Genomic DNA, 24,910 nt, shown 5'->3' with positions numbered 1-24,910 from the left:
TGGACACAGTGAATTAGTACTCCTCATTCCCTGAACCAGTCACACTTCAGAGAAAGCATCATCTGTTACAGCCAGGGTATTTCCAAAGTCACTATTTTACGAACAGAAATATTAAAGTTCAGAGAAGTGAAGTGACTTGCCAGTTGTCACACGCAGGGGCACTGGAGAGACAAGAAAATACAGGCCTGTGACACGCAGACATGTGACTCAGCCATTTTCCAAGGCTGCTTTACTACAGCACACTAAGGACACGTGCTGTCCTTACCCCAACCAAGCAGTACGTAATGAGATGAGCTGGTAGGTGTAAACTTGCTGTTTCTCAGGAGCAGGCATAGGGTACACCATTTCTTCAGGAGCGGATATAGGGCACAAAAGAATAGGGTACACACAGAAATAACGCAACTCCTCTTTCCTGGTGTTGCCCAAAAGCATATAAAGCGGCCCTGTGCTTGTTACTCACCAATGCTCTTACCTGTGCCATATCATCCAAACAGTTGAAAATATACTTCCTTGCCTCCTTCGACTTAATCCCCGTCTCTGCCTCATGATCATCTGGTGTCTGCTCAAAACAGGAAAAAGGCATTGAGCAGAACTGCTCAGCAACCGGCTGCACGTTATGTGCCACTTCTACCTTATTCTCCACTTGCCCTACCTTGCCCTCATCGGAGACCACTGCATATCACTTGCCCGAGCAGATACATTCATGCATTTATATTGACTGTGGTTATGATGATAATTTTCACATCACAAGGTGATTTCTCTCCTCTTTTTCATTTCAGAGGATACTCCTCCCCAGATACGGTGGAAGCCCAAAAGGACTCTCACCCTCTGTGAGACTCAGCATCTCATTCTAATGGCCAGAAGTCCACTGTTCTTTCTCCTTGGGGACTGAAAGTCACCAAATGTGCTGGTACAAGGGATTCTAGGCCCACTTGCATTCCAAGAGGGTATGACTGTCAGAAGTCAAATGCTTGCTTGCTTTTTTTTTTTCTTCTCCTCAATGCAGTAGATATCAGAGCAAAGTCTGCCCAGGGCATGTTTCATTTAAATTGCACATCAGTTTGAGTACTCGGAAGATTTCCACATGAACTCTGGACTTAAATTTCCCACAGAGCAGTGCCAAGCAGGTGAGCTAAGGGCTGCAGACTTCTGTGACAGCAGTTTTACCTTGGGCTATACCCACCCCAGTGTCTGCAGTGCATCGCAAAAAGCAAGACACTTAGGCTTGGAGGTGACCTGGTCGTCTCCTTACTTCCAACCAACAGCAGCAAGGCAAAAGAAACAAGGGAATGTCTTCCTACCTTCAGCCTCCACAAAGGATACGGTGAGTCTGTATCCCTGTTGAAAAACCTTGTAGTCTTTGTCCCTGCACTTAACAAATACTCTGCTGGTAAGCCCTGCGTCTGTGAAATATAGCGAATCTGTAAGAGAAGGATGAAAGGTCAATGTTCATCCTGTGAAGATCTCTGGAGGTCTTCCTTGAAGAAGGGCAGGAGGCATTTAAAACAATAGAACAAAGAAAGAAAGAGAAAATGTAGCGAGCAGTCAGACTTCACCAAAAAAACCCACACTGAAAGGAATGACAGGAAAGAGAATTCCCGTATGGCATTCCTCCATTTATCATTTACATCTATGGAAACTTACCCTTGTGATATGCTGCCAGAAAGTCTATGGATAAAGGAAGGGAAGTCCCTGGGTTTTAGAGGTTAAAGGGGAAGACCGACAGAGTTTTCAGTGGTGAGCTCCTCTGCTTTGCACCTTTTTATGTCACACTCTCCTCTCCAGGAGGTAATTTCAATAATTTGATATGTGTGCTCTAACTTTTGCTGTTTTTTTCCCTGAGATGAGCACACAGTTTTTCCTAGGGGCAGTTTCAAGCTGCAAACAGAAAACTGCAAAGTGACTGTCACTGAACTATACTGAGCCCACTCCAAAAGTAACGTCTCCTATTTATTTCCACAGAAACTACAACAGATACAAAGACCACTACAACGCTCTCTGAAAGAGCAAATTCTCAGCTACAAAGCACTGTTTTTCAATATAGTTACCACCAGTACTTATGCCTATGATTCTATGATTCTATGGTTTTCATCAGCAATGAATAAGAGCGTGCATGATGCACTTGTATAAATCTGGACCAGGGGTGGTGACCCACTGTCACCACTGTCACTGCTGGTACACACCATCCACCACAGGCACTGTCTCACATCCACTGTTTGGTCTCCATAAACATTCAGCAAGCATCAATGAATGTCAATGGGTGCCATTTCTTCCACACGGAGGAATTCAATTACATGGTTTTGCTTCAATCTCCACTGCCATAGCAGCAACATCTGCCTCTGATGTTGTGGGCCAACATAACAAAATAGGACGCATTACTTTTGGAGCAGCCCTCATACACTCAAACAAAATGACACCCTCACAGTGTGTAAAGTGCTTATCACTACTGCCTACATGACTGCTTGGGTTACTTCTGCGACTGTGGCCTGGCTGGCATTCAGACAGCTAAAAGATGCTACCCATGTGTTTCCAGGATCCCAGACTTAAATTTAGTGATTCAGAGGAGAAAAGGTATGTGATTACATAATTAAAGACCGATAGAATGCATGCCTAGCGTGGCGTACAAAACCTGAACGTAGGCATTTCCTGACTTCTGAGTGTTTCACACCACAAAACTCTGCAAAATCAGTAAAATACTCATCTACTCTATGGAAAAAATGGAAAACGTTTTTGAGAGAACAGACAGAGAGGTAACAAACAAACAAACACGGAGGCATTAAAAGCAGCTGTCCTTTCCAAGTTTTCCAAACAGTCCTGATCCTGACCCATTAAGTGTGCCTTGTTGAGCTCTGCAGCTCCCTACGTCCACGGTAACCCGGGCACCTGAGGAGCTTCCTGAAGCCCAGCGCCAGGCTGTAAGGCTGCACATGCTGTGGTGAGGGGCCAGGCTGAGCCCCTGCCCCTTCCCAGCTCTCCGGGAGCCTTCACGGCACTTTACCAGAGGAAGCAGTTCAGCTGGGCAGGTACATATGGTGATTTCTTTTTCAGCTGTGCATTTTATGACTTTTTGGCAGGGGGTGGGGGGGAGGAGAAAGAAATCTGCTCTTCATGCTTACTGTGTGATTTTCAAATGCTTGTAGGTTTTTCAGTTATGTCTGATTTCCTTTGGAATCACTAATGACCCAGCTCTTCACTGCGGGATATCTCCCCTGCCAAATTTCACCTTCAAAGCTCTGGCTAAAAAATGCTATTTATGAAAGATGAGACAAAGAAACATTTTCATGCATGAAAAGATTATTTACTTATTACCCTGTTTTTTTTTTGCTTTTTTCTTTTTCCTAAAAGAAAAAAGACCTTTTCCAGGCCACATTTGCAGAAAGCTAAGGAAGACTATCAGAATGGAAACTGTTCTGCAGCCCTGACTCTAGAAGCCACTGTGCTGTGTTTTAGGAGTACAAAAGAAGCATGAAAGCCTATAGGGAGAGAACCATGACAGCTTATATTAACTAGAAACCTACACCACTGTGAACGTTCTCTTTCTTGTCATTGCTTTTAATATACACCCTCATAAAGGGGATTATGAAATGCAGTAGAGTTCATGCAGTTTCTTCCAACAAATAAACCTCTATTTAATATTTGCTGCTACTGTAGAGAGAGGGTGCCTGCTCTGTTCAATGATTAGAGACATGTACAGAGTTCTCTAGTCAATGGGAATGTTTGCTCTTGGTTGAGAATTCACTTAGGCAGTCAGTTCTTAATCGTCAGCATGCTAAGCAGCACACTGGCTATTGAGCGTACACCAAGTGGATAATGAAAAAGTTGACGTGGGTGGGCAAGAATCATGTGCAAATATCTCCTGTTAGTGAAAGAAAAAGTTGCCATCTTTTTATCATGGTAAAACCAAAAAACAACGCGTCTGTGCTCTTATCAATAGCCAGGGTAACATCAGTACCAACCTGATCGTACTCTGAAGCTCCTGGGTACAAAGGCCAGCCCAAGAACAGCTCTGCAATGACACATCCCAATGACCACATATCGATTGCTTCACAGAATGGTAAACCGAGGATGATTTCAGGGGCTCTGCAAAGGAACAGGTTAGAAAACATTAGCAACCAGCATGGACACACTGACAATCAAGAAGCTGCTCGCTGTGAACAACAGTAAGTGAACAACAGTCCTACTGTAGGGCTCTGCTGGCTGCTGGCAAAGTATCTGCTACCAAGCATTAGTTGCTTTGCAGAAGAGTCCTCCGGCCCCATTTAGTCAAGAGACAGCCCCACTGAGGCCTTACACTTCACAGAGATTTACAAAGGAGAGAACTGACATAGTTTTCATTCGACAGGTGGAAAAATGAGCCACCACCGTCACATTCCAGGCCACCCAGATAACATACCCATGAGATGCTTCCAGGCCAGGCTCGCTGAGAAACTGCACTGGCTCTGCTACAAAACATCCCTATTCACCAAGCGCAGTGGGCTTCACAAGCAGCCAACCATTAAATAATCATCATAGGACTGGTATAAAAGGATTACTAACTTTTTAAACAAATGGATACCATAAAACAGAGAAATGACCTAATTAGATCTATTAGATATAAGACTGTTCCTCAGAGGAAGTAGCCAAGAAGACTTTGCTTTCCAATCTGTCCCAGACACCTGATTAGATTTCTTTTTCTCTTTCAGTCGGAATGGGCAAAAAGTGCAGGTAGTCCCACCGTGTATTTACTGTCTGCTTCCGAAGACATGCACTGAAACCCCTTTGCTCAGTGAGTCTCAGCGTGAGCCCAGCTGAGGAACCAGAGAAGAAGGCAAAAGCTTTGGCTCCAGCTCTCCATGAAGATTCCAGGCACACGGATGATGCCTCACCGCTCCTCCCAGAATGCTTCTCATGTTCGAGCAGTAGGGGTGTCCAAGCCATCATGGAAGATCCCAGCTAAGCAAGGACGGTCTCTTAACTCAGACTTCCACAAGTTGCAGTCCTTACTTTTCCCACCTCAGCCCAGATTTCCGCATGCAGTTCAGTGCTAAAATTCCTGTTTTACACAGGGACCAACTAAAGCTTCTCTACTGCTCTTGTCTTCTAACGCCTCACTTTCTGGAGTCAGGTGATGTACAGTAGAAAGGAAAACTTTCCTTCCCATCTTCCTCTAACTATATTTAATAAAAAAAGACAAAAACAAACAAACAAACAGAAAAACCAAACATGAATGATGAAAGAAACTTTCATGATTTTAAAAATAGCCTGAGGATTTCTTGGGCCCTGATGCATATTTTGGGAACGTCTGGGTTTGACTATTGAGTAAACCAAATGCCACCGTCCAGAGCTGGAAACAGGACTCGTGGTACCCAGTCTCCCATCTGTCAACAGGATAAGATCTGACACCACTGAGATCATACTAAGGATTACCAATTGCAGTGGAAAATATTACGTTTTAATCGTGCCATTACAGAGTCATGTGAAGACAAGTCTCCAGCTAAGAAACCAAGCAAAATGGGTTTTTTTGTTTGTTTGTTTGTTTGTTTTTCAGAGAAATGAGCAAAGACTGTATAACGAGAACCCATGCCCCATTTTCAGAACACAAACTTCCCCAGTTTGGGGTTGATAGGGAATGATAAGAGCCTCAAACGAGCAACAAAGAAGGAAAATATGAAGGGAAATACTAGGATTTTAAGGTGAGGTTGCTTCATGCCACTCCCACAAAGAAAAATCCCACAAAAACAACATGCCAGAAACTTAAAAAGCAGCTAGCTACTTTTAGCCCTGCTAGTTTCACCTGTGATTGTAGTTCTCATACCCCACTGTTCTGCAGCCCACCATGAAAACTTTTTATTCTAACACCAATCTCTACTTAGGAACAAGGGGTTAATTTTCCTCCTTTTCTTCCTATTCCGTCATCCCTGCACACTAGTCGACACCTAGACAAAATGCAGAGAGAAAAAGACAGCTATGGTGACCTGAATCTCATTACTATGTAAATCCTGCATTCAAAGCCATCTGCCTCTCCCTGTCTGCCTTCCACATTGTGAACGAAATGTCCCTGGTCACTAATGAGAGCTCAGCCTCACGCTGAACTTCACGTCCCACTATCTCATGAGGAAGGAGCGCAGGGGTGGACTAGTAGTGGGATATTCCCAATGTGATACCGTCTGGAAACCTCCCTGTTCATAAAACACGCATGCACTGCTGTCATATGCAGCACACAGCCCCTTCCCTCTCCCCACACTTGTGCTGCCAACACCTCCAGACCCCTGTAAGAAGGGCTGACCTAGAATTTGAGATTCTGGAATTTCTAATCTTTTTATCTTGAGTCTTCGGCTGTACGGTGAGTTTTTCTTAAAGCTCCAGCTTCTGGAGCGTAGCAATTTGGAGAGAATTTCTTTTGCACATTAAAAAAAAGTTTTGCATCTCCACTGTTGGGAAAAGCACAGCACAAAACCAGCATCCGTACAGTTTAGACACATAAAAAGCAACTTAAAAGAATGACATTCCTTACATTAAACCTGATCTATCACTGTGGAGAGGGGAGGTGGTGATATATTTTTATTTTATTTTACCTGTTTGAAAGCTGGTATTCATCATACTCTACCAAGCCTAAGCATTAGTTGTAATCATCACTCTTTCGGTCCCAAACAGAGTACCAATGGCAATTTTGGAACAGCAAGTGGTGAGAACACCAGACGTAGGGCCTGATGTACACCAATTTACCAGTCATTAGGACACCAAGAGGAGGACAGGTATCACACACCACAGGGGCTTCTAGACTTTCACTGAGTGGACATGTCCTGTTCGTCATGTGTAAGAGTGCTGAAGTCATCCCAGAAGGAGCAAAGTTGCCCAGTCCAGCAGCAGCTGTTGCCTGCACCAAGCTTTTTGGTGGAAGAAGCTACGTGTCCTGCAATGAAACAGCTTGTCCACTGACAAAAAGCCTTCCGAACCTTTGTCAGGTGGAGACTGTTTTGCACGCCAAGTTATGGATGCATAGATCCTTCTGCATATACACCTTCATCAAACACACGAGGAACTCCCACCTTTCTTAACAAACACATATGCCAATCTTTCGAAACAAGGTGAGATCTTAACGCCATCCACACGTTCTGGCACAGAGTTCCACGGACGACCTTTTCCTTTAATTAACACCTGAAGTCTGTTGTTTAAAGACTGATTTTCCTTCATCAGGTTTAGATGTGTCACCTCTCACTTCATGCTCACATGGATTGGCCTAAAGGTGAAAACAGAAGTTCTTGAATCACCTTTCTTTTTAGCAGAAGGTATTTTTATCTCTCTGCCTTATTCTCCTTTGTTTGCCCTCCTTCTGAATGAAGCAACTTCGGGCTTCTCAGCTTTCCATCCCTCACATGTTTAGTCCTCTTCCATCATCTGACTCTACATAAAGCTCCTTTTCCTAGCACGACTGCTTGGAGACAGGCTGAACAAAACTAAACAGATTTAAACACAAGGATATTCCCCAGACTTAATTTATGCTATTTGCAGAATGCTTCTGCATTCCAGTCTTCCCTGAACCTAGTATTTTGTTTGCCTTTGGAACGACACTAGGCATTTCAACAGATGTTTTATCTGGGAGCTCCTCTGAGACACGCAGTCCTTTCCTTCAGGGGAGCTACAGTTAATTTAGGACACAGAATTATGTAGAAATAGTTTGTTTTTCCTCTTCATATGTTTACCGCCTTTCAGTGTTGCACTGATCTGGAATAACATTGTGATCTAGATCAAGTCCCTTAAATGTTTCCTGCAGTCTAACCTTAACAATTCTGCAGTGTCCACACACTTCAGCACTTCACTGCTGGTCCCCCAATTTGCACAGATAATTAATGTATTAAATAACTCTGGTCCTAAAACGTGCACATAAGCCATTCCACAATTGACCCTTTTATTCCTAAAAGCACTCAAATTTAACTCGGCCGCTTTAAGAATGGTGTAATTTTCTTTTCCATAGGGAAAGAAAATATTTTCACGTCTTAGGCAGTTCTTATGTGGGATTCCTCCATTCTGCAGCTGGTAACAATATATCACAGGGTAAAGTACTCCATTAAATAAAATGTGCACATCAGAGTATTGCGATTATTAATCCAAATTCACACGACAGCAAGTTCTCCTGAACAGCACTGTGTGGTGTACACTGCCTGCAACAAACCACTTCATGGCTGCACGGTGAAGCGCTTCCCTCCTTGATAACACTGCTTGTTTTAAACACAGACTCACCACACTGTTCAGTTTTGGTGGTGACCTTGCTTCCAACCATGCAAAGGCAGCTCACTGCCAGATGCCTTGGTATGTGCAGGCGGTTCATCTACAAAGCCCTCAGTGCAATAATCTCAGCCTCCAGTATGAGGCACATGGAGGAAAAACAAAACTTCACCCTTCTGTCCTTTCTCTGCTGTGAGCTGCCTTCAGTGTCTCAATAAAGTGCACTCCTGTGGGGCAGGCAGGCATGCACAGCCTGGTCTACACATCACACGCACCTCACAAGTATAGACCAAAGTTAGAAAACACTCAGAACAAAGCTGGGAAAGTAAACAGCCCCCATGAGAGACCATATCTCAGAATCATAGATGTGTTTAGGTTGGAGGAGACCCATGTAGGCCATCAGGTCCATCACTAGGGCTACCTACAGCAGGTTGCCCAGGACCACGTACAGATGGCTTTTTAAAGACGTCCAAGCATGGAGACTGCACAACCTCTCTAGACAACCTCTGCCAAACAACCTAACCTTAGTCACCTAAAAAGCATTTACTGATGTTCACGTAGAATCTCCCGCATTTCAGTTTGTGCCCACTGCTAACTGGGTACCACTGAAAAGAGCCTGGCTCCACTCTTTTTGGCCCCCCTCTCCAGTTGGGTTTCACCCACACACCTCCAACTGAGAAGCAGCCAGCCCATCCCCACTTCTCACATCTCTGCCCCTTTCCCACACAGAATTACTGCCCTGGATAGAAAAGGTGGCCTGCTCCTCAGCTCAGTGCTGTGTTCAGCAAGTCCCTTTAACACTTGGAACAGAGCTTGAAGGTGCTCACATTCTCCAGGGAGCTGCTGGCGTTAGCACAGGACACGCATCTCCTCTCCATCCACACCCAATGCATGAGGGTCCCCACAGGCTCCCAGAGACCGAAGCACAATCATTTGCTTGCACCTCACACATGACCCCATCCTGCTTGCAGGCCTACTGCTAGCAGAGTATTTACTTTAGCAACCCAGCTTTGTGGCAGGGTAATTTCATTGTCTGGTGTTTCTGTCAGGAAAATTAATTACTAGCCTAGCTCACTGACTTTTTCACCCACACATCACAGGGCATTAAAAACAAATGCCAAAAAAAATTCATTTTCACAGACATGGGCTCAAAAAGCTGGGCTCTTTCTGAATTTTAAAACTGTCCTGCTCAGGGATAATTCATCACCTCCTGGGAGGGCCCCATAGCTAAGCATTGCTCAGCATAGGCCTTCATAGGCAAGTATACACGTCAGAAAAAAACCCAACCCCAAACCAGGTACTGGCTGGCACCTACAGCATGCCTGCTCCTCGCCTTCATGGTGGTGGTTGTAGAAGGAGGCTGCAGGCAGCTGTTGGCAGTACAGACAAACCTGCAGCAATACTGCGCTGGCACAGCCACCCACCTTCTACCTGCTTGTTACTCCTGCCAATGGCTGAACTTCCGGAAGCTGTCACATCTCCATCCAGAAAACTCTGATCAGGGAAGGCACGAGTCTGATACGTCAGCGTTGAGTGGACACTTGCTAACCAGTTGTGTGTGCAGGCCTCGCCCCAGGAGAGCACTGCCTGGCACCCACTGGTGCCACAGGACAGATAGCAGTGGGGCCATGAACACCACACACACATGCAGCTACCACATAAAGGCAGCGTGTCTTGCAAAGGGGCTTCTATTGAAGTGATGGGGCTCCACCGTCCTCCCAGCTAAATCCTTTATTTGACATCCCTATGTAATTTTCCTCCTATCTGCAGACTTGACCTTCTGCATTTTGTGAAGGAACCTATTCTCTATTGCAATATACCATAACATGCAGAGTACCCTTAGCCCTGAGTCCATGGAGGTGGAGAGTACATGACACCTTTTTTGGTCCCTCCTTATGTTTCAGTCCCTGAATGACTTCTTAGTACAGGAATGTAGAAGAAGACAGGCTCATATTCTGGGAGCCAAAGGTTAACACTAGCTTTTTCTGTCCTGGATGTGTTCAAAGCCACGTCGGTTGGGGCCCTGGACAACCTGGTCTAGAGGGTGGCAACGCTGACCGTGGCAAGGGAACTGGAGCTGGATGGGCTTTAAGGTCCCTTCCAAACAAAGCCATTCTATGATTCCCCTCACCACTTCACCTCTCACATTAACACCCTGTGTTTCACAGATCAGACACAGATACACACAGTTTCTGGAAAGGACTAGGGGATAGGCAGAATGACTTCCCAGCCCATCAGATCACCAGCACAACCACCACTAGAGGGTAGCTCCAATGCTGCCTTGCGTGCAGTGCCCTCACCCACCCCTCAAGATTAGTTTGCAACACATCAAAAAATATCTGTATCAGCTCAGAGGTCTGTATCCACTCAGCCTTCAGATATGGTTTATATTACAGGACACAGATATAAACTAGTGGCCAGCAGCAAGTGAGGTACGCCAAGGGTTTATCCCAGGACCCATCTTGCTTAACATCTTTATCACCGGCCCAGAGCAGGAGGAATAGCGCAGTCTCATTCAGTTTGTGGGTGACACCAAACAGGAGGGAGCCTTGTGACGTGCACCACAGGAGAAGGAGATGGCAGGCATAAACTGAAACAGGGAAGGATCCCACTGCGGAGAAGGAAAACATCTCCACTGAGCAGATAAGTAACTATGGGCACAGGTTGTGCAATCACCATTCCTGGAGGCTTTCAAGCCTCAGAAAGACAAAGTCCCACTCTGACTGCATACCTGACCGTACTGTGAGCAGTGGGTTGGGCTCAGTGACCTCCCGAGGCTCCTTCTCACCTCAGCTACTGTGACTCCGTATGGCACAGAAAGTACACACTTGTCAACAGCAAGGTGACCCCAATTCTCCTACGTCCAGTCAAAATACTGAATAGCTGGGAGCATGTCAGGCTGTTCAGGTGCAGGTCCCAGGGCATTTGAATCAGGCGCACACGCAGTTCCTTCTGTCTTTTCAAAATAGAGCAAGTTATACCAGAATTACTTCTGGACTTGAACAGAAGAATTATCATACAAGCTTCAAGAACCTACCATTACTACGGGTATTCAGTAGCACATAAATCACAGAAGCAGACTAACCCACCCACTCCTTGACACTGTGCATGTTCCACGAGAGCTGACTACAATGGGTGAAAATACCCCAGAGGATTGTGCCAGAGACTCCCAGGGATAGGCTGGATCCTGGGAAACCACCCACTCCCTCCCTGCCATGATATAGTGGCATCTGTGCCTATGCCCCTCCTGGCAAGCAGTCAGCCAGTTTGCTTTATAGACCTCCTATGGTGGAGAGACCACAAACCTCACTGTGCCCCACAGGACCTCAGCCCTAGTAATTTTAAGGAATAATATGGCTGTGCATAGCCGACTTGATGTCATGCTTAATTACAACTTGGTGTCAATCTGACATCTATGTAATACATATGGAAAAACATAACTTTATACATCTAACTTCACTTAGCTCACTCCCAGTTTACTGCCAGGCTGCACGTCAGTGCCCTCTTCCTCCTCTGTTTGCCTCAACACATATTCAGTACCTATAAGCCTATTTTTTTTTTTTTCTTTCCTCCTTGTAACCTATATCTCTTTTGTTCTGTTGTCTTTTCTGTTCTCTGCATGCATTTCTCATGGAGAAAGACACAGATATCAAGAACAGGATTTAGGGGAACTAAAACTTGCAGAGGGTGCCATGCCATGTGCCAGCAAACATAGCTCTGTGCTGCTAGAGGGGCAAGATGGGTTAATACAGATCATGTGCACCCATCTTCAAACACGGGGTTTCATGCGGACAGTGAAATACCCTGCACCCAAACGGGGTCCTGATGCTCGTCATGACTGTCAGTGTGAGGCTCCTGTGAAAAAGGAGTTAATCCTGGGGTTGTTTCTAGCAAACCACACCAAGCACTTGCCATCTCTATCCACCTTTCTTGGGATTAAGAAGGATGGATTCAGTCAGGAACACAGAAGCCTGTTTTTATAAGGGAGGGGTCACAGCTGGGAGGATCTGCAGCACCGTTCTCATAGATACACTGCATATATATGCTCAGTTTAGGTTAGGGCCTAACCTCTGGCTCCCTTCGGCAAGACTGAAGCCTTGAGCCGGAGAAAGCAGGGCATCTGTCTGCGGAAACAAGACAAAAGATTTAGAAACAGTTGCTTTTTTCTCCTCTCCCATGTCAGGCTGTTTACAGAAACCAAGGGATGAAATTCTGCAGACAAGAACACTGAGAGCAGCCTGTCAGTCTTGGAGGGAGGGAGCGGGAGAGGGCGGGGAGCGTAGGCTTCTTTCAGGATTATGGATCATTGCTAAATTGCTCTATCAATTATTAAACCCATCACTCAAAGCGCAGTAACCAAAATATAGCAGATAAAGCCTTTCTCATCCACTCTCCACCAGCTGCTCTCCTCCTGAAGCCAGAGGGAAAAGAAAATTCCCGTACTTTGTATTTCATAAACATCATTTTCCCTGCGCCTTGAAAATAAAAGCTTTTTCGGACAAGATACAGTAGAATTGAGCCTGGGGCAGGAAGATATTAAAAAGGATTTGCCCTTTCGATTAGCAGGCCCAAGGAAAAAAAAAAAAAACAACAAAATCTCCCCAAACAGTACGATTTCTTAGTGCCGACAGGTTAAAACGTTTGTATGCGGATCAACAGAGAGGCACACAGCCATCAGTAGCTGTGAGGTGCCATTTGTCTTTGCCACTGGGTGGACCATGGCAGGCTGGATGCCATCCCATGGGAGGAAGGGACAAGGCCAAGAGATGTGCCTTTGAGCTGCCAGGGCACTGCAGATGAACGTGACTACATGGAATAAAAAGTGGGTTCAGGACAGGTGGGTTCCTGGACAGCAGGAAGAAAATTTTTACCATGAAGGTTGTCAAATATTGGGGCAGGCTTCCTAGCAAGGCACTTAATGCCCCACTCCTGTCAGTGTTCAAGAGGCATTTGGATAGTGCCCTTAATAATACACTTTGACTTTTGGTTAGCCCTGAAGTGGTCGGGCTGTTGGACTCAGTGATCTTTGTAGGTCCCTTCACCTACACTATTCTAATTCTCAAGATGAGAGGGGAACATGACTGATCTGCAGATGGGAAGGCTGTCAAGTGGCTGCCCCTGTCTGTGCAACACGATGTTCCAGCAGCACTGTATGTGCTTGCTGGAGGCTGCGGTTCCAGTTCAGTAAAGCCCTTTACCATATGGGTAACCTGAAGCAAATAGTTGCCTGAGTCCTGGAGAGGGCACTGAATACAGTTAAGCACACATTTAAGTGCTTTGCTGAATCTGAATCCACTGGCAATTCTTCACTGCACTTGAGCTGGAAAACTTAAGAGGCAAAAAAAAAAAAGCTATTAAGCCCAATAATGGAAAAGAAAGCCAGGTCCTGGTTCAGCCAAGAGACACACTGAGCTTGTCCCAGCCAGATGTGTAGCTTTCTACATCCCTGGAGGAAGCCTGACGGGATAGATCGTGACCATGCTCATCTCTCTGAGCTCAGAAAAGCAGGGCTCAGTGAAGTCCACAGGAGACGCACGATGCTGAGCACCACGACCACTGCCCCAAGTCACAGCTGCTCCACGCTCACCCAGGACCACCAAAACATGCACGTGGGGTGCTGCAACAGAGCTGCGTCCAATACGCTGTGACCTCTGGCTGTTCCCCGAGACAGGGGTGGGCAGGGGTTCTCCCAGGTTATGGAAGGAATCAGAGACTAGAAAAATCATAGTTTGAAAACAAAAGCCCTATCCACGCCAGGCAGCGAAGGGATGAGCCACAGTGTATTGGGTGCAGAGATTCCCTGAAGGAGGCATCTGATCAAGAGGGGAAGAATGCCAGTTATGTGCTTCCATTCATGCCACTGCAATGCAAGCATAATTCTGACTGCTTTCTGACCCACAGTATGCAATTTATGCAAATCCAAGCTGTTCTCGCTTCCCTCAGAGCCAAATGTCCACCAATGCCAGATCTGGCTCGACCTTTTTGTTTTCCTTTTCAAATCCATTGTTTTCACTGTGAATATTTAAGACCTTTTGTTGCTTCTGTTGCGCTCGTTTGGAAATGAAATAATAATTAAAAAATCCCACAGCACACAGATGCAGTCAGAAGCTGACTCCTTGTCCCCAGCGGCCTCCCAACCGGCCACTTGCAGCCCCATCCCAATCCTTTATCATTCCAGACCAGAGCCCTGTCACATTTCAGCCAAGTGAAGCTCCTCGGGCCTGATCTGTAACATTCCCTGAGACTTCTGATCGCAGCAAAACAGCGAAAGTTGCACCAAGCTGTATGGTGATTTTATGGGATTAGGCCGACTACAAAGCCAGCTGCCAATACAAGGCTCCAAACAATTTCCACCCTGGCAAACAAGGATACAAACCAGACCCTGGCCATGATTCTAAGATTGGCTTCACAGAGGAAGCAGCAGGTCTGGGGCTAGAAGTATCAAATTTCTGCAGCTTTCCTTTATTTTTTCTCTTTTAATTATGTCCACTGGCTCCTTTTTTTAATTAAAAAGAGACAAAGACAAAAATAAAGTACTTATCCTGCCTGCCTCTTAGAGAAGGGAGCGCCGTCCTTCACTTATCTCTGAAGAGCCACACAGATTTAATATTATTATTAGTAGCAACTATTTGTATTTCTGTAGCATGCAGAAGTCCCAGTGGAGACTAGAGCCCCATAATGCTAGACATTAAAAGATGACGTGCTAGAGACTCTGTCTGTTCCAGAGAATTTATGATCTAAAACGACGTGTGGTGACAATGGAACAGATTGGGGAAGCAATTTGCCCAAGATCATATGGAGAGAGTGTAGCAGTGCCAAGAAAAGAAGCGGGGTCCTTGAGAACACCGTGCCTCCTATTTATGAAATTAGGGAGTAACAGTAATAATACAGGGTTTTGAAGGGTTTTACAAAAGAGATGGTATTACTGGGGGTGAGGCAGTTTTGGATATAAAATGACCTGTAAATAGCACCCAGCAAAGCAGAGAGCCCTGACGAATGGCCCACTCGGTGCCTATGGTGGGAAGACATGCCTGGTCTACAAAAGCCCTGGGCAGGGCCTAGGAATGCCTGCCTACCCGCACACCTACCTAGTGGAGGTACGCACGGTTGGGACTGGACTCCAGCACAGCACTGGAGCTGGGCATTTCTGCTACAGAGAGCTAAAAAGTTCCAAATTTAACTCGAGCCCGGTGAGAATAAACATGCACCAGGAAACAAAATGAAGAGCATGTGATAAAAGCTCCCTGTACAAATAGTGGGGCATGGCACTCAGAAAAACAAACAAACAAACAAACAAAAAAACCCAAAAAACCTCTTTTGTAGAATTAGGGAAACATGAACATGAACCCCTCCAAATTTAACTACTTTTGATTGCGTTTATGTTCAGGCTAACATCTGGAGGCTGAAGCAAGGCACTACTGCATTAGATGTTGTTGAAAAACCTAAAAAAAAAAAATGTCCCTGTCCTAAAAGACAGATCCCTGGTCACCTGAAAGACTCAGGGACTCAATGTCCAGCATTTGCTAAGCTGAGACCTTCACAGAAATGCAAACCACCAGCCTGGTGCAGTGGGACACACTGGGATGTGCCACCGTCCAGGCTGCTTGCCGCCCCACTGTGGGTTACCCAAGAAACACAGTGTGGGACAGCTTAAGCAAATCTTCATCAAGGGCAAAGGATCATGGCTAAAATCCCAGGCTGCTGTCGCACACGGCTCTCCCAAGCCAGGCAGCACACAGACTTCCCTCCAGCTGGCACCTCGCTTGCCCAAGGCTCTGCAGCCCAAACCTGAGCACCAAGGGCTCACAGGATGCGCCGGCTCCCCCAGTCCATGCCCTTCTCACTCCCCAGCCTTCCCTTGGCCTGTCTGCCTGCTTGCCCCAAGCACCAGTTTGTGCCCTGCACAGTCCTGACTTTACCTATTGATGCCACACAGGTGCCAGGCAGGAAAGCGGGACATGGGCAAGAACACACGCACATGTACATAGCTCAGAAGGAGCTGCGATGCTTGTAGCAGGGCAACATTTCAGAAGAGAGACTTTTAAAATAACAGCCTCTTGCAAAGTAAGTTCATTCTTCACTTCAAATCATTACACGGAAAATTCAATTGTTCTCCAGTGTATTTCTGTACCAAATCAGGAGACTAAATTCAATCATTAAAGTGTGAAACAGATGAATTTAAATCCATAGTAAGTGCAAATTTCAACACAATTTTAAGTAAGGAGTCGCTCCCAACACCTTCATAACATGTCAACACATAGTCATATATTTGTTTCTGGGACTCTTCAAATGTCTCCTTTTACAGTTTCAATTTTTTTATTTTTTTTGCCAAAACAAATCCTTAAAGCTACGCCGATGTTCCGAAAAAACATAAACATCTTCTGAATGTTAAAACTTCAGATGGCCACGAGAGAAATTTTGGAGACACAAAACTTGCAGAAAAAATGACATAAAAATAAACTTTTCCTCCACTTTGCCATGCAAGAGTGGGATTTGGAATGAATCCCGTCTGATTAATTTTAACTTCTAATTTGTCCTTGGATCTCACTGCAGTACGGACGTCATTTCTTAATTTGACTGTTTTGCAAGTAGCCAGGACTGCCCTTGTAAAGGGTGAAGAAATCCCCATATATCAGGAATGGTTTTGGCTGAGGGGAAGTTCAGTAATTACTCTGGAGAAATGAATACAACAACCAAAAGTACTTCCCAGGACACGACAGCAAAGATCCACCCTTTCTTGAAAGAAATGGCTCCCTTATGTATACATTCATATCTTCCAGTATCATGACTGCCTGAAACCATTTAGCCCTCTGCGTCAACTGTGCAGTTCAAGAACATTTCCTGGCATTCTTCACATTTTTTCACGTGTTGCAATTTTATCTGGTGTACATCACATGTTTCCCTCCGAAATGCCTGAACCAAACCATCTTCCTCCTGACAGAGGAGTTCGAGGCTCAGAAGCCTCACTGCATCTTTCAGAAACGTGATCACTTGAGGGCTGCATTAGAAATTAAGGGCAACAGAGCAGTTTGGGATTCGAGAGATAAAACCAGAGCAAGTCATAGAATCATAGAATGGCCTGGGTTGAAAAGAACCACAATGGTCATCTAGTTACACCCTCCTGTTATGTGCAGGGTCGCCAACCACTAGACCAGGCTGCCCAGACCCACATCCAGCCTGGCCTTGAATGCCTTCAGCAACAGGGCATCCACAACCTCTCTGGGCAACCTGTTGCAGAGTGTCACCACCCTCTGTGTGAAAAAGTTCCTCCTAATATCCAACCTAAACCTCCCCTGTCTCAGTTTAAGACCATTCCCCCTTGTCCTATCACTATCCACCCTCGTAAACAATCGTACCCCTCCTGTTCATATGCTCCCTTCAAGCATTGGAAGCCCACAATGAGGTCTTCCCGGAGCCTTCTCTTCTCCAACCTAAACAATCCCAGTTCCCTCAACCTTTCTTCATAAGAGAGGTCCCAGCAGCACTGCTGCGATGCAGTGCAGTACTGCACATTGCAGGACTTAGGCCGCAATGACAAGGCTGGACACGAGTGCTTTGCTGACAAACAAGCCCAGAAAGGGGCTAACTGTATTTCCCCTGTTATTCTAAGGAGAGGTTCACAGACAGGTTAGGGAGAAAACAATGCGGGCCATCGATCAGGCAGACGGCTAACCACGAAAGGTTACCGCACATTCCCGCCTCATTTTTCACATTCATTATCATCCTGCGTCCATCCACTGCCCAGCACCAGAAACAAACCATGGCTGCTTTATGAACTATAGGTTTTGTTTCCTCATGGTGTTGCTGCCCTCGTGAAGGATTCAGCAGGGTAACTTCGGCCATCTCCATGGAGAAAGGATGTCCTGCAGGGCAGACGCGGGATGGAGGTGGGAGGGCTGCAGGCGCACAACGCGCTGCAGGGCCGTGAGGTAGGGGTGTGTGAGGGAAGACTGTTTCCATTCATGAAAGGCTCAGATTTGCTCTTGGATCTTCATCCAACCGAAACAAAATGCCAATATTGCTGAACATACTTAACACCTCCTGAAGTGCAATCCTACTCTGAACGGTGCCTGTCTAAAAACAGCACCACCAGGCTCCTGGTTTACTGCGTTCTCCCTGATGCCTGATCTGGATTTCTCAGTCTAAAAGAAAAATCGCACTTTTTTCCCCTATCTACCAGACCTGCAGACTCAACCAAGGCTTTGAGAGTCACTCTGGACCCATTTGTCTCACATTTATGCATGCAGATTCAGGCAGGCAAATTAGAGTTACGCAGAGATGGGCAGGGGAAGTGCAAGGCAACGATTTGAAGACAATGAATTTGCAAGGAACTTGCTCAGTTTCTGCTCCAAGTACAGCATCATGTTCCTGATGCAGGGAAGCCTCAGGGTCTTTTTCATACTCTTTATTATTTTGTATTTTTTACTTCAGGGAAACTTAAAATAGTTTCCTTTGAGAGCTTTCACTCTGTAATCTCCATTTCTTCCTTCTGCAGTATTTTTGGACCCATGAATTTCAGTTGTAGAATAGTAGTAAATGTGTCTAAACTAAGGAAAACTGCTGCAGCAACAACAGTAAAAAAAAATACTTTAAGCCATAGATCTGAGAGAGATTTTCTGTTCTTGTTCTTTTTCTGCCCCACCAGAAATTATAGTTAATTCATGCCCTAACAATACTAAAATCCTTCTTTCCTAACTGTAACCAAATCTGGAAAAAAACTCTATGTTGACACAAAATGGAAAAAAAAAAATACTGCTGACAAGTGAAAAACCCGCACAACAAATGCCACGCACTGATACTGAGGTGTGTGTGCTCCCTTGTTTGGGCCCCAGAAAGAAGAAAAGAAGAAGAAAGAATTAAACTGCAAAAGCCAGTACTGGTAGTTTCAAAAGGAAAGGAAATACAGAATTTCTTTTGAAAAAGAATCCTATGAAGGTGAGAGCCCTTGCAGTTCCTTTGAGGCTCATCGTTATAGAGAGCGAGGTACCAGGAGGACCCAGAAAAACCAAGGAGCTCTCGGCATCCTTCACACAGGCCAGGAGAACCAAAAGCACAGCACTGCTCCCCTCTGAGGCTAACTCACCATATCGACTGTAACCATGTTCCAAATACTCTTAATGCATTTCCAAGTGTTTGCCATGGGACCAAAACCACAAAGCATCAGCCATTCCCAGAGTTCTACCTCTGAGCTGCATCCACAGTGGACAATGAAGAAGATGGTGGAAAAAAGCAGCGTGGATCACAGCGTATCTTGGCTCCCATGTTCCAGAGGTGCCATACAAAACATCTCCTCTACGTGCTGAGTGCCAAGCCCTTTCTCTACACAACTCCCAGAGGCTGGTAGCCCCTACTGCACTCAGAGGAAGCCTCCCTTTGCCAAGCCCTCAGGAAAGCAGCACGAGATGGCTTGTGACAGACGTCCCAGCTGTGCGCACCTCCAGTTCAGCTCTCCGTGTCAGCAATAAGACCAACATCTTTCCTGAACACAGCTTGCCAGCCAAGCAGGGGAACTGGATCAGGAGACGTCTGAAGCTTCTGATTTTGAAAATGCCCACAAGATCCTAAGGGGCTCCGGGAAAAGAAGAGCCCTAATTGTTTTTAAGTCAATTTCTAGGAAAATTTGGAGATCTGCTGTGTACAGGTTGAACAATGGGAATTTTCTTCCCCTTCCAATTAAGTCAATTTACAGTGTTTTCAGGTCGGCGAGTTACCCATCAGCTGTGGAATATGCACTGGGGGACATCTCCTGGTTGTTTCTTAATTCCATTATTTATTTACTTGCTAGAGAAACAAAGAACAGCGAGGCGAACCAGAGCCATGCGATCTGGTGTGGAGCAGCAGCAGCAGACCCACCAGGACTCCAATGGGCCCTCTGAGAATCCAGCTCACTCGCTTGCAGAAAAAACCCTGCTTTCCCACTCTTCCTTGAAGCAGAGAACGAGATGAGGGAATGATTAATTAGCTGATGTTTGTAAAGCCCTTTGAAGATGAAAAGTGTTATTTTTATTTTCAAGTCTCACCAAAGAAAAAATAAATAAATAGAAAATTAAGAAAAAGAAAAAAGAAAAAGGCCACGGGAAGACTTGTGCCTTAACCGAGTGCTTCTGCGAGCAGCAGAATGAAAAGAGTCTGGCTCCCTACGGACCAGGGCCTCAGACCGGAGCTCCCTGTACGGAGCTGCTCTTGCAGCAGCACATTAAGAGGCAAGCTGACACGGCAGCCTTTCCCCCGGGGCATGCATTAACAGGATCTCTGCCCAGCTGCCGATTTTCATGAAACATGTAGGACTTAATGCCATTAAGACCCCTCCCCCTGCATTAAATTTGCTTGAACTAGATTTGAAAGTTAAGGGGAGCATAGTGGCAATGTGATCGTGCACATCTCGATTCGTTAGAAAGGCAGACTGAAAGCAAATGAGGAAGACTCTTGGACACAAAAATGCACCGTGTCTGGCTAGACAAACCAGACTCCAGGTGGGCTGTCTTTTCCTGAGGTACAAACTGCAGAAGTGGTTTATCTGTTTTAAATGCTTTGCACCCACGGTTGGAATTTCTTTCTTTCTTTTTTTTTTGCAGATTTTGTCCTTTGCTTCTTCCTGTGTTCATGGCATCCCAAGGATGTGCTCATGGCATAGGCACATTGTGGTGTAGGAACCCCTGGAGGTGGGGAGCAGCAAGAAGCTTACCGGTGGGTGCCATCCCTTGGGGAGATGAGAATAGCAAGAAGACGGATGAGGATTGCAGTGCATTAGCAAAGCTGTCCTTAACACCTCAGACAAGGAGGACAATGAGCTGTGACAGGTCAGGCCTGAAGTGACCTGGCAGAACAGACGGGGAAGACTTAGCATTGTACAAACCATTAGGGCTCCTTCAGCTCCATGCTCTCATCAAAACTTCACGGCCACCAAAAATAAAGAGGATGCTAGCTTTGAGTTTTCCTGTTAGATAACATCTGAATATTCATCTTGATGATGATACCTCACGTCTCGCTCCGGATAAGCTTGTTCCCCCACGACCAGGACAAGCAGTACCTGTCCTGAGCCTGCTCTCACCTGTAATTGCTCTTCCTGCTCTAAGCTCAGCAGTGCATAAGAGCTGCAAGGTCCTTCTTAAAAACAGCCATCTGGTGAAGGGGCAGGAAGAACCAGTTAAAAACAGACTAGCTCCACCATATGGAGAAAATAATTCAGTTGGGCAGTGTAGGAAGAAGCAAACCCTATTATAATAATTGTGTTGCCAAGCGATGTTGCAAGCTTGTTTTTCCCCTCACCGCTTCTGCACTGATGAAGAACAGAGCTTCCCTCATCCCATGGCACCATCCCCAACGCAAGACCGAACTGTTCCCCAGGAGTGCTGTGAAATTACCAAGCCACCACCAACCTCCCGCAGTGGTAGCTGAGCGTGGGGATGGGAGCACCTCACACTCCAGCCCTTTCCGCTGCTTCCATTCTGAGTGGAAGCACCAGGACTTTGGAAAGAGATCATCTCTCCCTTTTTCCTTTGTTCGCTCACCCACTCTCCCTCCCATCCGTTCCCATGCTGTGGCTCTACACAAAGCTGCATTTATTTCCAGACATGCATGGTTGCACGTCAGCCTTGCAGCTGAAGGTGGACATGCTCTCTACCACCTCTGGTGGCGTGGAAGGCGGAGTGGGATGCTGCAGACACGATTCTCAAGAAGGCACAATCCCACTCTGAGGCCAGTTAACGCATTAGTCAGTAATTCTGGATAAAAGGAAAGTTATTTGCGCGGCCTTGCTTAGACAAGACTGAAGTCATCATGTTTCCCTCCCCCTCCCTCCACTCTCCTTTAATACCTTATTAATATTGTACGCCAGTACCAGCCAATATGCAAATGGAGCTCTATGCAAATACGGCTCCACGTAAAGACAGCTGCACTTAGCTCAGTGCGTCCTAATGCGACTCCAGAGGAATAGCCGGGGGAAAGCTAAATCATATAGACGATGGAGAATGAATGGCTTAACTGCCAGACTTTCAGGGAGAAAGCTGCGTGCGTGTGTCTGTCACAGCAGAGTTTACCAAGTTTTGTAGAGAAGATAAGGTCGTTAATACTCTGCTAAATTACAGGCTGCCGGGAAGCCAAGAGGACTGCCCTCCTAAGCATCTAGGGCTCTGTCTTGCAACGCCTACTTCTCAGGTGGACGTTAAAGTGTAGCTCCACTCTGTAAAAGCCATATTGTCAACTTTCCTGTTCATTGTTTCTCCATAATTCCACATCAGATATGCTTAGTTTCTAGACAGAAACCTTTATACAGGCTTTTCCCCAAGCACGGTCCTGCAAACAACAGCCCTGAATCTGAAAGTCAATCACTTCCTCTCCTTCCCAAGCACTGCTACATGTACTGCATTAATTGCTGCTGGTGACCAAGAGGTCCCAGGTTTGGCACCAATGAAGAGCAGAAGCATTTCTGCTGAGAGTTTTGAAGGGAGACCTAACAGAATGAAAACTTTACCTTAATGCATATGCTATACAGGCCTTGGAGCAGAGGTTGGTGGAGGATGTCCACAAGAGCTGCTAACTACCACACTTGGCTGCAATGAGAATGAACTTTCACTTGGCTCTTGCTGCAGGAAGCCAGGCAACAGGTCAGCCATTTGGGTCAGACCCAAGCACTCTGCAGTTCTATAATTTCTACAGAGAAATTTCGATAGATGAAGCTGTTGGTCTCTCAGAAACTTTAATGCCCCTGTGTAAGGCAAGTCCACTTTATTACTGCCATTTTTTTTAGCTGGGGGGACCAAGAGGTGTAGGACATAAATAAGTTAGACAAGATCACACAAGCAAAATTATAAACGCAACTTTATATGTTAGCCACAAGATCATCTTTAGATAAAAGCATCAGGTTTATTAGTAATTCATTGCAATTGGTGACCTTGCATTAAGAAATATTTAGCTGTAAAAGACAGCTGGGAACGTGTTAAGGTCACTTGGAGCACTTCTTGAGAACAAGCAGTCCAGGGAATGCCATTTTTGTTGCAGAACTATTTGGAGTGAGGTTCCCATCTGGAAAGCTCATCTGCTAGAAGTGACAAAGGAACCAGGGCATCTGCCTTGCCCAGTAAATACGGAAACAACATGTCCCTGCTCTTGGCATAGGAATCATGAGTCTCCGAGGAGCCGGAGCTCAGGAAAATGAAAGCCCAAGGCAGAGCAGGAGCACTTTGCACCACTCATCGATGTCTCTTCAAGCCAATGGTGCTTCAGCAATGAGCTGGGGGTAGGATTCAGCTAGGAAAAAGGGGACAATCCAGAAGGAATACAGACAACACCCTTGTCCTCAAAGGGTGGGCCAAACCACAAGTTATCTCTGCACATCTCCTCCACACATTGGGTGTTAGATTTTATACTAACTTTAAAACGTGGGACAGGTGAAGGCTACAAAATAATGCAACAACTGAAATCTTTACAAAGCAGTGTCATAACATCAGTGATTTTCGATTCAAGCCCAAGATGCATTACTTTTAACTGTACTCTGTACTATTACCCGATATACTGTTCATAATTGCAGGTAACGTTATAGATCCACGCCTGCCTCCTGGCAGTGCTTTTATTTGTTATTAACCATAGGCAGACATCTGGCATGTAGCAACACATCAGAAAGGGCTTCAACTTCTTTTTTTTTTCCTTTTTAAATTTAAGTGTGGCCACTCTTTTAGCACTCTTCCTTCTTTATGTAACTGAGAAAGGGCTGAGGTGAGAAGGATCCCACACAGAAAAAGATCTGGCTTGCAATGTAGAAGAATGAAAGCACTGCTAGGAAAATAAGAAGACAGCTGGCTTCCACAAAGGGTGCCAGACCTCATGTCTAAAATTAAAGAATCTTATGTTCTGAGGAAAGCACCTAGTTTCGCCCTTAAGTAGAAAATTAAAAAGCAAGAACTGGAACACACCATGTGATTACTAGTGCCCTATAAAACCTTACACAGATTGGGAAGCAGATTAAATCCTACACATGTCGGTAGTACCTGATGGGTTCTATATTTCACTGGTTTGTTTCAAGGGCTGCATGAATGAAGTTCAAAAAGTTTTGGTCAGCAGCCAGGAGGCGGACCCACTCCACAAAAATAGGTGCATTTGGTAGCGGGGTTATGCAGCTCTAAAGAGGCCAAAGACCAAAGGAGTCATGAGGTTGGTTAAACCCTTCACCTAGATGTGATCTCTCCAGGCTGTACAAGAGGGAAAAGAAAAAGAGAAACAGGTGTTTTGCCCCTACTTCAACACAGGTCATGCTACCACACTGCCCACCTTCCCCACCTAGTTACCCACCGTATGTGTACCATTCTTGACCAGAGGCAGTCCCAGAGTAATGGAGATGGGTAACAAGCTGGGTACAAGGACAGGCAACTTCTGCATAGCTGCAGGTCAATATCAGTCCTTTGCATCATCTTCAGACCTGGAGTCCCACCTCAATGGGAGGAATGGAGGAACAAACCCCACGTACTGATCTGGAGGCTTTGGTCTCCAGATACATCTCCATTTGGTGGCAAGTGCCGGTGTAGCCCTAAAGCCAGTTACCAACCCTGTGCTTTCCCTTAGGACAAATGGGCATAAATGTTCACTTGGGGGAATACCGGATTAGATGCACCATGGAGAGAGGGAGATGGTGCTGTTTGGGCAGCCTCAGTCACCAAAGGACACACACGTACATGAGAGTGCCCCCAGAAGATCATACAATCGTACTGCT

The 24,910-nt window shown here is 45.7% G+C and overlaps 1 protein-coding gene across 12 annotated transcripts in view; it reads right to left on the bottom strand.

Annotated features, from left to right (window-relative positions):
- HIPK2 (homeodomain interacting protein kinase 2) overlaps positions 1-24,910 on the bottom strand; it is a 132,876-nt gene that overhangs the window by 39,238 nt on the left and 68,728 nt on the right. For 6 of the 12 annotated variants that reach the window (XM_015287609.4, XM_025155910.3, XM_046910106.1 and 3 more), the window contains exons 3-5: positions 3,957-4,080; positions 1,302-1,421; positions 461-559 (exon numbers count right to left, since the gene is read on the bottom strand). In XM_015287609.4, coding sequence (XP_015143095.1) covers positions 461-559; positions 1,302-1,421; positions 3,957-4,080 — 343 coding nt within the window. The remainder of the gene's footprint in view (positions 1-460; positions 560-1,301; positions 1,422-3,956; positions 4,081-24,910) is intronic. The other 6 variants (XM_040658695.2, XM_025155914.3, XM_046910114.1 and 3 more) reach the window with 1 other exon arrangement.

Source organism: Gallus gallus, chromosome 1 (genome assembly GCF_016699485.2).
Source record: "Gallus gallus isolate bGalGal1 chromosome 1, bGalGal1.mat.broiler.GRCg7b, whole genome shotgun sequence".
Taxonomy (NCBI): domain Eukaryota; kingdom Metazoa; phylum Chordata; class Aves; order Galliformes; family Phasianidae; genus Gallus; species Gallus gallus.
The sequence above is the reverse complement of the archived record's forward strand: the minus strand, read 5'-3'. Positions and strand labels throughout refer to the sequence as shown.